Source organism: Pteropus alecto, unplaced genomic scaffold (genome assembly GCF_000325575.1).
Source record: "Pteropus alecto unplaced genomic scaffold, ASM32557v1 scaffold22, whole genome shotgun sequence".
In the NCBI taxonomy this organism is placed as follows: domain Eukaryota; kingdom Metazoa; phylum Chordata; class Mammalia; order Chiroptera; family Pteropodidae; genus Pteropus; species Pteropus alecto.
In genome coordinates this window covers 18,236,923-18,251,852 of record NW_006434839.1, presented here as the reverse complement: position 1 = coordinate 18,251,852, position 14,930 = coordinate 18,236,923, and the positions used below count along the sequence as shown (strand labels likewise).

At 38.4% G+C, this 14,930-nt stretch overlaps 1 protein-coding gene across 1 annotated transcript in view; it reads right to left on the bottom strand.

Moving 5' to 3' along the window:
* The window catches only part of CTTNBP2 (cortactin binding protein 2), a 229,946-nt gene that overhangs the window by 15,051 nt on the left and 199,965 nt on the right, over positions 1–14,930 (bottom strand). Inside the window, 5 exon segments of the mRNA XM_025045859.1 lie at positions 2,490–2,668; positions 6,015–6,202; positions 6,373–6,525; positions 12,878–12,977; positions 13,059–13,145. Of these exon segments, the coding sequence (XP_024901627.1) occupies positions 2,490–2,668; positions 6,015–6,202; positions 6,373–6,525; positions 12,878–12,977; positions 13,059–13,145 (707 nt within the window).

Genomic DNA, 14,930 nt, shown 5'->3' with positions numbered 1-14,930 from the left:
ATAATAAAATGGCAATAACTACGTATCTATCAACGATTACTTTAAATGTAAATGGATTAAATGTTCCAATCAAAAGATTGGTAAGAAAACAATACCCTCACATATGCTGCCTACAGGAGACTCGCTTCAGATCAAAAAACATAGAGACTCAAAGTAAAAGGGTGTAATAAGGTATTTCATGAAAATGGAAAAAAAAAAAGCTAGAGTAGCAATATTATACCAGACAAAATAGACTTTAAAACAAAGGCTATAACAAGAGACAAAGAAGGACTCAGTAATTTTACTTCTGGGTATTTATCCGAAGAAACCCAAAACACTACTTTGAAGGAGCATATGTGAATCCATATATTCATTGCAGCATTATTTACAATAGTCAAGATATGGAAGCAACCTGGGTGTCCATCAATGGATGAATGGATAAAGAAGAGGTGGTACATATATACAATGAAATATTATTCAGCCATAAAAAAGAATGAAATTTTGCCATCTGCAACAATACGGATGGACCTAGAGGGTATTGTGCTGAGTGGAGTCAGACAAAGTCAAATGCCATATGATTCCATTTACATATGGAATCCAGAGAACAAAACAAACAAAACAGAAACAAAGTCATAGATACAGAGAACTTTCTGATGGTTGCCAAAAGGGAGGCGGGTTGAGGGGGTGGGTGAAAAAAGGGAACAGATTAAGAAGTACAGATTGGTAGTTACAAAATAGTCATGGGGATATAAAGTATAGAATAAAGAATATAGTCAATAATGTTGCAATAACTATGTATAGTGTCAGATGGGTACTAGATTTATCAAGGCGATCACTTTGTAAGTTATATAAATGTCTAATCACTATGTTGTACACTTGAAACTAATATAATATTGTATGCCAACTGTAATTAAAAATTAAAAAAAATTATTAAAAAAAGACTATCTCCTAGAATAGGAAAGTTTTCAAAGCTATCAGATAATGGCATAAGCCTTTTAAGACTGTTAAAACTTTTACCCAAGTATCAAATATCTATTTATTTTAAGCTTCTCTGTTACTGTCCAGTGATATATAATTCAAGAAAAAAAAAAAAACAATAGAGAATACAGAAAAAAATCTGGTATTCTTTCTACAGGAGGAGTCAGACTTGCGTAGTTACTTCTGAAAGTGCTAAATGGGTAAAGGTGATGAGCTTTGTTTAAAAAAAAAAAAAATAGCAGTTCCTAAATATGGCTGTTAGAAGACAATTCTCCATGACACTTCTGCATGTTCTGTATCAGATTTTGTTCTGGACTAACTTTTCAAGAATATTAGTAGAGCACATAGCCTTGGAAGACAGAGACAGTGTCTCGTTCTGGAGTAGAGGGCTGATTTGTTTCTTGATGAGGATAATGAAAGTAATGTCTCCTTCTAGGACAAAGGGCAGGCAGATCTGACAGCACTCCCTTTAGAAGACTAAGAGATTCCCAAGCTTGGAGTTCCAAGCTGTGACATAAAGATGGCATCCACCTGGGCCGCTGTGCATCACCTGGAAACCAATGCAGATGGGAAGCACAGGCTGGGGCTGTGCTGTGAGTGATGAAGTCCTCGGCCACTAACCCATCATCCTGAATCTGTGACAGGCTAACTCGTTAGCTTGCAAATGGGGTAAAAATGTCAGAGCCTCTACAGTTCTTGACGATGAATGTGCTCCAGACAGGCAAGGCCAAAACTGCCTCCTAAGAATCTTGAGACTCTGGATATGAAAGGTAAACTTACTTGTAATACTAATGAAAAAGGGGATAATTATATGAATAAATGTATTTCTGCTCTTTAGCAAGAGAATACTGTGTCTATTTTAACACGGTAATAGTTCCTTTCCCTCAATCAGCTGTTATTAAATTAACAGTTTGTCTTACAATAGAGAAGATATATGGCTTGCATCCCCAGCTTACCAAAATGGATTTCTGATTACCAGGATGCCAAGAAATTGCAGAATCAGAGCTAACAGCTAATCACAGAACCCTTACTAAGCTGGACTGTGACAAATATTTCCTCTTTTCAATTTCCTCCTGATTTTCTATTTCATTAACCTTATTGTTTATATGTCAGTTCTCATAAGCTGCTCCACAGGAAAACATAGTAAGTACATAAGTCTCATTAATAAAAGAGGAAGCTTTTAATTCATCGATAAAAGGTAAGGTTTTGGCTTCATTTGGTTACAGGTTACTCGACTGAATTTCTCAAAGGAGCCTTCCCCAAGAGACACAGCACAGTAAGTCACACATGACTTTGAAGAGAGTTTTATAACAGGGAAACTGCTCTCTAGTTCTTAGTAAAAACTGTTTCCTTTAAAGCTACCCATCAGACAAGTCACAGTCATCTTCTGATAGAAGCACAGAGGTCTGGCACTCCACGTTGATGACAGGAGGTGGCTGGTACCAGGTAGCCCCTTCAGCATTCTTACTTGCAAGCATCCCAAACTAGCCATGGCTGCTTTAAACAGGCAAATCAGAAGAAATGACACTTACTTCACCGTTGCTTGGGCATGCCCTGGGACTATAGGACAAGACAGGAAGTATTTTGGCCCAAGAAGTGCTTCAGGTGTGCCCAAGCGGGCCAGGCAGGTATTGAGCTGGCGCCAGACGGCCAGAGCCCAGTCGACTGTCCTGCACACAGGATCACAGGGGGAGGGCACCTGACCTTTGAACTAGAGAGACAAGGAGGAGAAACACAGGAGCTTGACTTAGAACAGTGCTTCTTTTCCTTTTGTTTTTAATAGTCCAAAATTAAAAATATATACATTTAAAACTATAAACAAAAATGTAGCTAAATCTGATTTTATCTTCACTTGGGGTGGCTGAAGGTGGGATAGCTAATAACACACACTATTACATGTGTTAGCATATGTCTGTAGCTCGCTACATGAAACAAAAGGGTTTGGACACAACAGAGCAATAAGTAGACTAAGGAGAAACCTTAGAATTCTTAAACATCAATTCTGGGAGAAGTCACTATTTACATGTATATAGAAGACTTCACAGGGCCTTAGGTGTTCATAAAAGGATTCTGAATTAATGAAATAAAAAACATTAAATGTTTGAATATTTTGGGTGATAAGATAGTACATGGTACATCTAGATCTGTGGAAAGTTCACCTTGTATTAATTTTAATTTTCCTAGAAGGAAGGTCTAAGCTAAAATGCTATCTTCATCAAAATGTACAGAGCTCTGCTGGCATAAAGAAATTTGTTTTCAAATTTTAAAATGTGCAAATTTTCAATACTGTGTAACACATGGTGTGATTAGAGAGATTATTTTTAGAATTATATTTTATAAAATCAAGTCCTCTTTTGGTAGTACAGAGGGTTTGGGCAAGGACAAAGATTTATTTACTATGAGGAGAAATGTCCCTCAATTCTTTAGAAGTCAGATACAGCAATGAACTCTGTATCTATAAGAAAGAGAGTCACATCAATCTTTGCTTTACCAAGTAGTTATGATATTAAAACTAGGGACAATCTATGAATGTTGATATGTCCTACATGAAGGGATATAATTTGGTCAAGTAAAAAAGAAAGAGTGGCTCAGTAACACCAGCAGCACTGTTAAAGTATCAGTGTTCCATGAGGCTTTGGGATCTGTTATCATATTTCCCTTCTCTTAAAAACAAGAACAATCATATTTCTCTTCCTTTTTCTGATATTTGTCCAGGAAGAATGAGATCATGTATTACAATTCATGCTGGTTGAATATTTATTTTCTACTAATAAAAGTATATTAAAAATATTAATAGGAAGTCTGGAATTGTCCTTAAACGTCTATTTACTTATAACCCTTTAAGGAATTGGAAGAAGAAACTGTGATCGAGTGCCAGGGTGCTGCTAAGTGCCCCCAAAGATTTGGTTCTGTTCTGCATTTACAAAATTTCTGATGTTTGCATAAGTCATTCATTCTCATTGTACACTTACCCCAGGAATCCTTTTCATTAGCCTACTTGAAGTGATTCTTGGTAAATGAAATAAATACATTACCCTTTTCTGCCCTTTCTGTTCTTCACAGCATACCCCACATTCCCATTCTCAAACATAATGAAGAGAGGTGAGCTTGAAGCTTGGAACTTTCCTTTCAAAATAAGTAAAATCAATCTTTTTCAAACTATGTTTATCAGAGAGCTGGAGTGGGGAGAGGAGAAGTACCTTTTACCTGAAATAGTGCCACATCTATAGAGGCTGGTACCTTCCAAAGATTAGCATGGCTCCTGAACAATGATGACACATTGTTCAGGAAGCGTTCTTTATTTTTTCTTAGGTAAACTATGGACTTTGGGATTATGATGTGTCAAGGTAGGTTCATCCTTAGTAAAAACTGTACCACTCTGGTGAGTAGTGTTGATAACGAGAAAGGCCGTTCAAGTGTAGGGCAGAGGGTATATGAGAAATCTCTGTACATTCCTCTTGATTTTACTGCAAATCTAAAACTGCTCTAAACTAAACTTTAAGAAAAAACTGGTATCTTATGATTATTTATGTGTTTTCTTGGCAAAGAAATTTAAGTATTAATAATGATTAAGTTAATGGAATTTGAAAAGTTACAGACCTATAACTGTCTTTACCTCACCTTTTCTCTTACTGGTTAAGATCACATGAGGGCTGTGCTTTGGTCAAAAGCATATATTTATGACCAGCCAACTGACTGTAATGTCACTTGGGGTAGAAGATGTCTCTGCTTAAATTAGGAATTTCAGATACTAATTCAAATCATGAGTGACAGGCACTGTTCACAAAACTACCAAAGACATTCCCACCCCACATTTCTCCCTCCACCCACCTCCCGTGATCCCCACCCGCAAACACATGTATATGCACAAGCTCAATATAATACAACAGACACAGAATTTGGTTCAGGTATTTGGGGGAGAGCTTTGATCTTAGAAAGGTAGGGCTGGCCACAGTCTGTGGTGAAGGGGTGGGCATGAAACCAATTCTGGTTAATGAAACATTAAGAGGAAGGCTTATGTTTCTGGGAGTTTCAGAAAAAGATGCTTTCCTCCGAGCAGGAGACTGCCAAAGCTCTTTAGCCCCCATAGCACCCTGCTTCCTTCCTGCCTTTGAACATGTTTGTGTGAGGGTGTAGTGCCTGACACACCTACAGACAGACATCCTGCAAACCTGAAGGGAGGTCAAGAGACTCCCCTAAACCCAGGACCTGACATTGAATTGGTGCTAACCGGAAGCCAGTGGTCCCTACCAGCACCTACCGCATGCCACTTGGTTATATGACGGGAAAAAAGCCTCTTTTAGTGAAGCAGCTAGCAGTGGAGTATTGTGTTATTTACAGCTTAAAATATTGCGTGATGCAATGAAGGTACTGGCCTCCACGTGGGCTGATTGTGCAGAATTAAATGAAAAAACTCATGCTAAATCACACTCTTATTTCAAATCCACCTTGACACTCCGCTGCTGGTCCAGCTTAAGAATATTTAAATAGTAATGGAGTAGATTTGGTCAGCCTTAAGTTAAATTTGTTATTTGTGAGAATATAGAATATTTATTATTCTGAAAAAAATCACTAAAAGTTATTGCTTCTCTTAAAAATGTGTCAAAAGATAGAGAATTCTAACTTTTCATGTGACTTTTTAATATTTACTATAGCCAGTGTAACAGTCATATAGTAAAACTAGCTCGAGTGGATGGCATGGACAATGTCCGGAAGGCCTCCCACAGCAGTGGCTCATCCTTAAGAAGAGTGATTAATTTCCTAATCCAGCTTTCTATAGCATTTAGGACTTGGTGATACTCCTTGAGAACAGTTTATAACAATAAAACCTGTTTGCTTTTTTTTAAAATTTAGTATAGTCCAGAATCTGCTATGGGTTTTACATTATCGATATAATCCAGAAACTGTCACGGGTTTTACGTGCATTATCTTATTTAACCCTTGAATATCCAAACATTGCACTTGCACGAGGCCACACAGTAAATGGTAGAAGTCAGTCAGGTCTCCTGACACCAAACCCCCTCTCCCAACAGCAGGCAACAGCTGCAGGCAGTTACCTTATTCACAACCTTCCGTCTTAACAACCTCTGCAGCAGGCCCTGCATGGGCTCGCTGTCCCACCGCAGCTGCACCCAGCGGAAATGCTGCTGCACCAGCAGGTCGGAGCCCTGGAGGCAGGCCTTGGCAACAGTGCCCATCAGAAAGCAGTTTTCATGAAAGTAGTAATATTCCGACGTTCCATTTCCTAAAACAAACCAGAAGCAAAAGTCCAACTTCGGCGAGCCATATTATGAGACAAATGCAAATTAAAATAAGTCAAAGAAAGAATATGAAGTACAACGTGTACTCTGGGGAACAGCAAGAATAGAATGACCCCACAGGACCCCCTGCTTGTCAGCATAGTCTGGTCTTTACCTTTTTGAAAAGTACAGGGGCTTTCAGTGCTGCGATTTTCCAGAGGTGCCAAAAAGTCCCCCAACAACTCAGACAATGAAGATTTTTCCAAATTCTCTAAGATGATGATGATTTTCTTGTTAACAGGAGATTGCTTCACTGGGATCAGACAAGCTGTGGTCAGAAAGGAAATTCCATGATTAAAGCAGTTATAAAAACTTATATGAATTGATAAAAATTACAAAGTCTGAAGATACAAAGTATTAGCAAACGTGTGACACAATGAGGACGCTCTTTAATTGCTGGGGGAACATAAGAACTCTGGCAAACAGTTTGCCACTATTTAATACAGTTGAACACACACACACACACACACACACACACACACACACACACACCCATCCACTACTAGTTCCATAAGAGATCTCCAACAGAATTGACCCAACTATCCACCAACAATAGAATAAATAGTATATTCATGTAATGGATATGAAAGTGAACAAATGACACCATAAGCAACATGAAGGACTTTCATGACAATAAATAAAGAAGCAAATTTCAAAAGGATATATACAATGATTTAATCATGTAAAGTTCAAACATGTATAACGTTACGTATATAATTTATATGTAAATTGTACTTGAGCGAGTATAATTTTAAGGATTAATACATTGGTAGTAAAACTAAAAAGAAAAGCAAAGAAATGATTATCATGAAATACAGTCTAATGGTTAACTGTGTCAGGAAGGGTTTGTGGACAGGGACAGGGGCACGTGGGCACATTTGGAAGCTGAGAACATTCTAGTTCTCTGCCTGGTCAGTGGTTAAATGACTGTTTTATTTTAAAGTATTCATTGATCTATAAATATGTACGTAGTATTTTATAGATGTATATTTCAAAATACAAAAAGTCAAAACCCCTGAAATGACCTTTAAATTACATATAAATGATAAAACATTCATACAAGTATGGAGACAGTACCTCAGAGAGATAAGCAGACCTTTCCTTTCTTTTTACAGATTTCAGAGAGATTACAGTGATCTGACTAAGGTTTCAGGACAGTAGTAACAAGGGATTAAAATCTATACTTGAGTCTTATTTTAGTGATCCTCCACTAAAGATGGCCAGACTGAATTGCATATCAACCCCAAACGAAAGATGGGAAATAAGTGTACTTGGAACAGTGCCTCACATTTAGTAAGTACTCAAATGTTATGAATGTTGCAGTTAAAATGTACATAGTATTTTACTTATTATATTATCAATAAATTAATAAAAAATTAAAATCCCTTTTTAATTTTTAAAAGATTCTAAGGGCCCTAGTCTTAGACAATTTAACCTTGAAAAAAGCGATCAATTTAAAATACTTGAGTAATTTTGTCAAGCATTCCACTTTTCATAAATACTCATGATAGTATTCTATACTCCATTCTTCCTTGTTACTACACGCACAATGCATTTTCACTTTCAAAAGAATGCCTTGAACAATGTAAATGAATCTTTTCTGAGACTAAAATAGCTCTTCTAGATGTTATGAAGCTTTAAAAATCAGAAGACTAGAAACAATAACATCCATCTCTCAACTTGGATGCATTTGTATGGGCCATTACACTAGTGTCTGGTGTGAACTGAATCCACTTTAACACCGTTTCCAGTAAAAAGTGCTAAAATACTATGTTTCTCAGGGTTTAAATATTCTTTCAGAAATATATTTATTATGGAAATATGATAAATCTATAGTTTGTTAAAATAATGATGATAAACCAGTAATAAAAAATAGACCAGGTTGAATGGTTTATGTATATGCTTTCCTGAAACTAAGGACTTAAAACCTCCAGTTTTTCCTTAATTTGTGTTAACTGTCTGGCTACTCCAGTGGTCGTGAAGCTCCTGTGTCCAGCCAGCATCTGTCTGTAGGAATGTGTTTCTCCAGTGCCCCTTCGCTGGATGTCCTGTGCTAAGTGCTACGGCATACTGGAGGTGACTGATTCTCTTTGTGGGGATGTGGCTTTTTAAACTAGACCTATTATGAGGAGTGGCATCTTAATAGGTCGACAGGTTAGCAGAAGGCTTTCTATGGGTAACAAATGGCCAGGCAGAAAACAGAGGCTGGGAAGGGCTTGGTCCTAGAAAGGTCAGAATAGCTGCAAGAGTGGTACGCACGACAGTGACCTTAAAGCTGGTACCTCCCTCCAGTCAGGACTGGCTGGGGCTTGGGCGGAGCCGCATCAGTGGAATTTTTTTAAACCATGTATGGTGATGGATATTAACTAGACTTACTGTGGCTATCATTTTGCAATATATACAAATATTGAATCATGAAATTAATGTTATATATCAATTATATCTCAATTAAAAATAAAATTTTAAAAATACTTCATTTAAAAAATCCAATTAATGCTGTCTTTATGTTCTATCATCAACTACTCCCTTATTGACTCCTATACTTTCTAATCTTACTTCTTTCTGCTTCCACTCCAAACAAGTTCTTCTACTTGCTGACACTTGAATATGACAAGCATCTCCTTTTTCTTTGCCCATGCTATTTCCTATATCCAGAAATTCGCCAATTTTTTCAGCAAATAATCACTGGCAATCAGTGTGCATGTGAAGTAAAAAAATAAGCTATACATTACTAGCCTTCAGAGAGGTCACAATACAACACGTGTGTGGGCCAAGGCAAAGCTCAAATAATACCCTCACTGGCTTGACCTATAATACCACACGCAAATAATACCCTCACTGGCTTGAACAGTCTACTGCTGTTCATTAAAAGGAGTTGTATCCAGAGAGATCAGAGAAGCCTTCATTTGAGGAGTCTTTACAGCAACTTAACAGGGACTTTTCCTGTCATTTCCAGAAGGGCAGAGACCATATCTATTTTAATCAGTACTGTATAATGTAGTACTTTGCATAGTACCTGCCATGTGGTCATGGTAGTGTGTGTACTGGGAGTTTGTATATTTACTCTGTAATCATAGATGAAAGCTACAGCACAAACAAAGACATGGAGAGTGGAAAAGCAAAGGACACGTAAGGAAGAAACACCAAATTCTGCTGGAGCACAGACATCTATTAAAAAAAAAAGGGGCAGATATTTCAAAGAAGACTTAGAAATGGCCAACAGGTACATGGAAAAGATGCTTGATATCATTAATCTTCAAGGAAATGCAAATCAAAATCCCAATGAGGCATCATCTCATGCCTGTTAGAATGGCTATCATCAAAAAGACAAGAGATAAGTGTTGGCAAGGATGTGGACAAAAGGGAACTGGTGGTGGGAATTGGTGCAGCTACTATGCACTGGTGGTGGGAATTGGTGCAGCTACTATGGAAAACAGTGTGGCAGGTCCTTAAAAAGTTCAAAACAGAACTACCATATGACCCAGAATTTCTGCTTCTGGATATATATCCAAAGGAAAGGAAATCACTATCTCTAAAAGCCATATGCACCCCTCTGATCATTTCAGCATTATTTACAAAAGCCAAAACATGGTAGCAACCTAAGTGTCCATCATCAGATAAATGAATAAAGAAAATATGGTACACATATACAAAGACATACTATTCAGCCATAAGAAAGAAAGAAATCTTGCAATTCGTAGCAACATGGATGGACATTGAGGGAATTATGCTAAGTAAGATGAGTCAGATGAAGAAAGTCAAATACTGTATAATTTCACTTATATGTGAAATCTAAAAAAGCTGAACTCATAGAAACAGAAAGTGGAATGGTGGTTAGTAGGGGGTGGGGGAAATGAGATGCTGGTCAAAGGGTACAAACTTTCAATTATAAAGTGAATAAGTTTTAGGGATATAATATAGAGCATGGTGAGTACAGTTAACAATACATTAATATACATTTGAAAGAGAGTAGAACTTAAATATTCTCACCACAAAAAAGAAATAGTAATTACATGAGGTGATGGCAGTATTAGTTACTGCTATGGCGGTTGTCATTTTGCAATGTATAAGTGTATCAAATCAACACATTACACACTACAACCATATACAATGTTATATTTTGATTAAAAGAAATAAGGGGTCAGATAAGTAAATCAGGTGATCAGTGTCCTAGAATGAAAGGCCTTGAATGGCACTGACTTAGTTCAGTGGGCAATAAAGGGATGTGGGGGCAGGAATCACTGAGAGCTTTTATTAGACTCTGGTGGCCTGTGAAAGAGATACAGGGAGAAGCAGTAGGCAAAATAGCTATTTACAGGAAAGGAGAGAGATACAGGAAAAGGGGGCATAAAGTAACGTGGTGCCAATACAGATGGATGAAAAAGGCACACTGAGACCAACCTGGCAGGACATGACCAGGGACCGGCTGTGGGACAGAGGTGAGGGGTCCATGAATAAGAGGGCCTCGGGGTTCTATGTGGTCCTCTTATTACTTTAAAAATTGAAATAGTTGACAATACTGAGAAAACGAAACCCTAAATTTTCACATAAAAACCTGGATTTCTGGCTTCTTCCTAAAAGTCACAAGACCTTACGACACTGAATCTTCACGTCTGCCAGCAACGAAGTGCTGGAGCTAAGAGCTGCCCTCAGGTAGATGGAGATGTGCCTCCTCCCCCACCCCTCCAGCCCCATCCAGCCTGGTTTACCCCTTAATGCGGCTTGTTGGCACTTGTGGCCATTTAGGTTTTTAAGCTTGCCAACAAGACCTGAGTTTCAAGTGTGAGGGACCAAAAGACTTGTGCTGCTCACCAAACCTGGAAACCAGAAGAGGAGCTCTTTTTAAGAAGACGCTCCCCACAGATTCAGAAGTGCTGAGTCATCTACCTTGCATCCCTCATGACCTAATTCGCGACTCTCTGATCTTAGCTCTCTAAGCTTCAGAGGATGGAATTCAGTCTGTAGGTGCTACCCACCTGATAGGGAGAAAATGAAATATTTTAGCTTCTCACTTTGAGATAAAACAAGACCAAGTTGAAAAGAATGCTGGAGCTTTTGTTATATAACTAAGGGGGAAACACGAATTTTGGCACAGTCGAGGTTATAAGCAGTGGCTGGCAGTGATGAAGGTCAGGGTCAGGAGCTAGATGCTGGGGTTTGAGTCCTGCTCCTACTGTGTCCTAGCTGTGGGATCTTTGGGCAGAGTACTTCACCTCTTGTCTCAAGTGTTTCATGTTTGTACAGCAGGGTGTGTAGAACAGAGCCTACCAGAGTAGGAGCTTAATAAACGTTAGCTATTATCACTAACATCTTCAGAGAAAACAACTTTCTGTAGTTAACTTTCACTAGTTTCGAGCCAAAAGCTGACCTAGGTACTGCAGCAACATTCAGATTCCAGTGGGACTGTTCTGTACGCAAAATGTGCTTCTCACTTTCGCTCCAAACCTGCCTCTTAATTTTATTTCTTGACTTAGGAACTGCTCGTCATTTCCTTCTTCCTCAGCCTGGTCAAGAGTTGCCCTAGCCACAAGATGTCATGCTTAATCATGGCTCCAAAGATAAGAAGTACCCCTCTCCCTCAAAGGGAGATTTGAATTTGCTTTTCAAATCATCTTTCATGGATCTTGCAACTGCCTGCCTCCTTCACATGCTGCCTGGGGTTCGCTGGCTCCAAGTCCTTGGAGACTGGAGTCTGGTCCATTTCAGTTTGGTGTCACAGTCACTAGCCATGCTATGCTATGCGGAGTTATGCTAACTCCACTTGTGGGAAAGCTTGAAGTCTTAAGCTCTAAAGCCTAAGATAGAAAATTCATGAAAATATTATATTAACAAACATATTTAATCCTGGTTCTGCCACTATATAGTTGTGACAAGTTATTGAATGAAATCTTTGTGCCTCTTTCCTCACCTTTGAAATGGATATAGTGATACCTACTTGCATAGTGCTGTCATGGAAATTAAATGAGTTAATGCATATAACATGTTTAGTGAAGTGCCATTCAATGGCATACTAAGTAGTTACCCCAGGTTCAGCAATAAGGGGTACTTTGATTATAGAGAATTTGTGAATAATATTAAAATTTACCATAACTGATCTGCTTTTTATTATCACCATGCAATTCTAAATAGCATCAGTGATGCGACACAAGTCCATCTAGGGCAAACTGCTCCCGCCGCCTTCTCCTGTGGTATACCTACCTCTGCTGCCGGTTATAGTGTGCTCACAATGGATAATGAGTTATAAACAAAAGATGAAAAAAGAAGAAAATGCATTGTACTTACTGTACGTCCTGCACAGTATGTGAATGAGATGGGGGTGATAAAAGTCAATTAAAATCTTGAGACAGTTTTTGAGATTTGGAATATTAGAGAAAGCAACCACAGAATATTGCCATAACCAGGCACACATTTGAAATCTTGTGTATAATTCAAGAAGTCATGGAAATAATTTTTTGCAAGTATTCACCTGGGTTCTCGATTTTCATCCCATAGTTGCTAAGTAACTGAAAAGCTGACTTAAATTTACCCTCGAGCAACGAATTTTGTTTTCTTTTAATGACATCACTGTAGGGCATGCCTTTTGGTTATCACAATTCACTCTGCATTTGAAATGGTCTTACCATTAGTAATGAACAGGTCTACCAGCTGTTCCTTGGAGAAATCAGCATCTACTTCAGCTCTTACTATTTCACAGGAGAATCCTGCAGCCATTTGTCTGTGCTATGATAGGAAACAGACTGGTTAGTTCTATACGCGTTCGAGTTATCAAAGAAAAGGAGAGGGTATGCGAGCAATCAATACCTTCATGCAGAGTGCAAGCTGATGTGCTATGTAGTCTTGCAAGCTTCCTTCTGGGCCGTGGAAAATGACATTATGATATTGCTCCACCTATTGATTAACCAAGAAGAGACTGTAGGTGAAAATGCCAAGTTCAGAAGAGGAAAAAAAAAGTGGTACACAAATGTGACATTCCCTTTCTGACTGTCCTCAGCCTTTCAAAAGATTAAAGATACTATTTTAGGAATTAGCTTTATTCACTGGGCATGTTGAATGTTGTCTTTTGTTTTAATGTGAAACACTGGCAAATACTGCATTTATATTTTACACAGTATTTTTTATAGTATTTATACATTCATAGCAAGAGATGGCATTCTATGAAGAAGCATACTTCTTCTTCCCCCTATTTTCTACAGTTGAGGTTCAGTATATTAGCTGGGAACATAGTTCTTAGTGAGTGTATTTTGTCCTTTGCAGATGTTCTGTAACTTTTTTCTTTACTATCCTTTGCAGATGCTCTGTGGTTTGAGTTTTCCTAATGCTTATTTTATGTATCGGTGATTAAAATAGCAATGAATTTCATTAAGAGAATTTTGGAAAATACAAAGAAACATGAAGAAGCAGAGTGCAAATCACTGAAGAAACCACCGTAAATATGTTTCCTTCTAGTTTTTCTTCGCAAAGTTGATGTGTGTGTGTATTTATGTGTTTTTTAAGGACACACGAGTGTAATCTTTTTATAGCTGTTGTATAGCAGAGAATATTTTTGTGTTGACTTTTTCTACAAAAGATATCTAGATGAGTATAAAATTCTTTCATCAATTCTCAGTATTATTCCATTCTGAAATTTGGTGTTTCAAAGAAGTCTTGGTAAAGATTGATCACTTTGAAAAAAAGAAAATCTCCTATGTGTATACCTATAGGATTTAAAAAAACCTTTAAACTTATGTATAAGGACACTTCATCTGAGAACATGTAGACATGTAGCATGCACTGGGATGGAAAGCCAATGACCTACATGTCTGGAGCAAGATGTGGAAGGAAAGTCATTCTCCTACCTCCATCACACCAGAGACAAGCTCCCGCACCCAGCCCATGTGCTTGACAGAAGTATCTTCTTGAAAAGGTCTTGAAGAAGAGATCCTGAGCAGGAGAAGTGCCAACCTAATCTGTCTAGTGGATGTAGCTCATGTATGAAGATTGAGCCACCAGACTTAGAGAACTTTTTAACACAAAAGGGTCTGTTCTCTCTTTATACTTTGGAGTGGAACAATGTAAGGATACATGTGTATGTGTATCTTTGAGCTGTTATTGTTCTATTGTGCTCTGATAGGTTGTCCCTTTGAGATCACAGGGAAGGCCACATCCTTGAAGGTGGCAGGGGTGGACTTCTGTGAAGACAGTGAATATGCCCCTGGCTCATGCAGGAAGAGGCGATTTTGGGATATGAAAGAAAGGCTTGAGGGAAAGACATTAGCATAGAAAAGAGGAAACTCCTTCCTTACCTGGGGCCTTAAGACTTGAGCTTTGGCCTCTAAGGAGACCAAGACATACTTAAAAGAATTCCTGGAAAGTGGTGGAAAACCAGGCTTAACCATCAGGTGTCAGACAAAAAGCTAAAGAAGGAAGTGGTCTTTAAGGGGCCCCTTGATGTTGAACTTGGGACTGGGTTTTAGGCTCTGAAAGACAACATAGCTGGTAGCCACTGGTGATTTTCTGATTTCGAATACTATTCAACTATTGCCAAGCCTTCAATAAAGAAGGAAGCAGTTGGAGTCACACTGTAGCTAGGGAAGCAACAGGGAGTGGCATGCCTGGAAGAAACATGACAGTGCCTATAGCTGCCCAAAGAACGTCAGCATCCTAAGGCCACAGGACGTACGCAGTGGTGGCTGG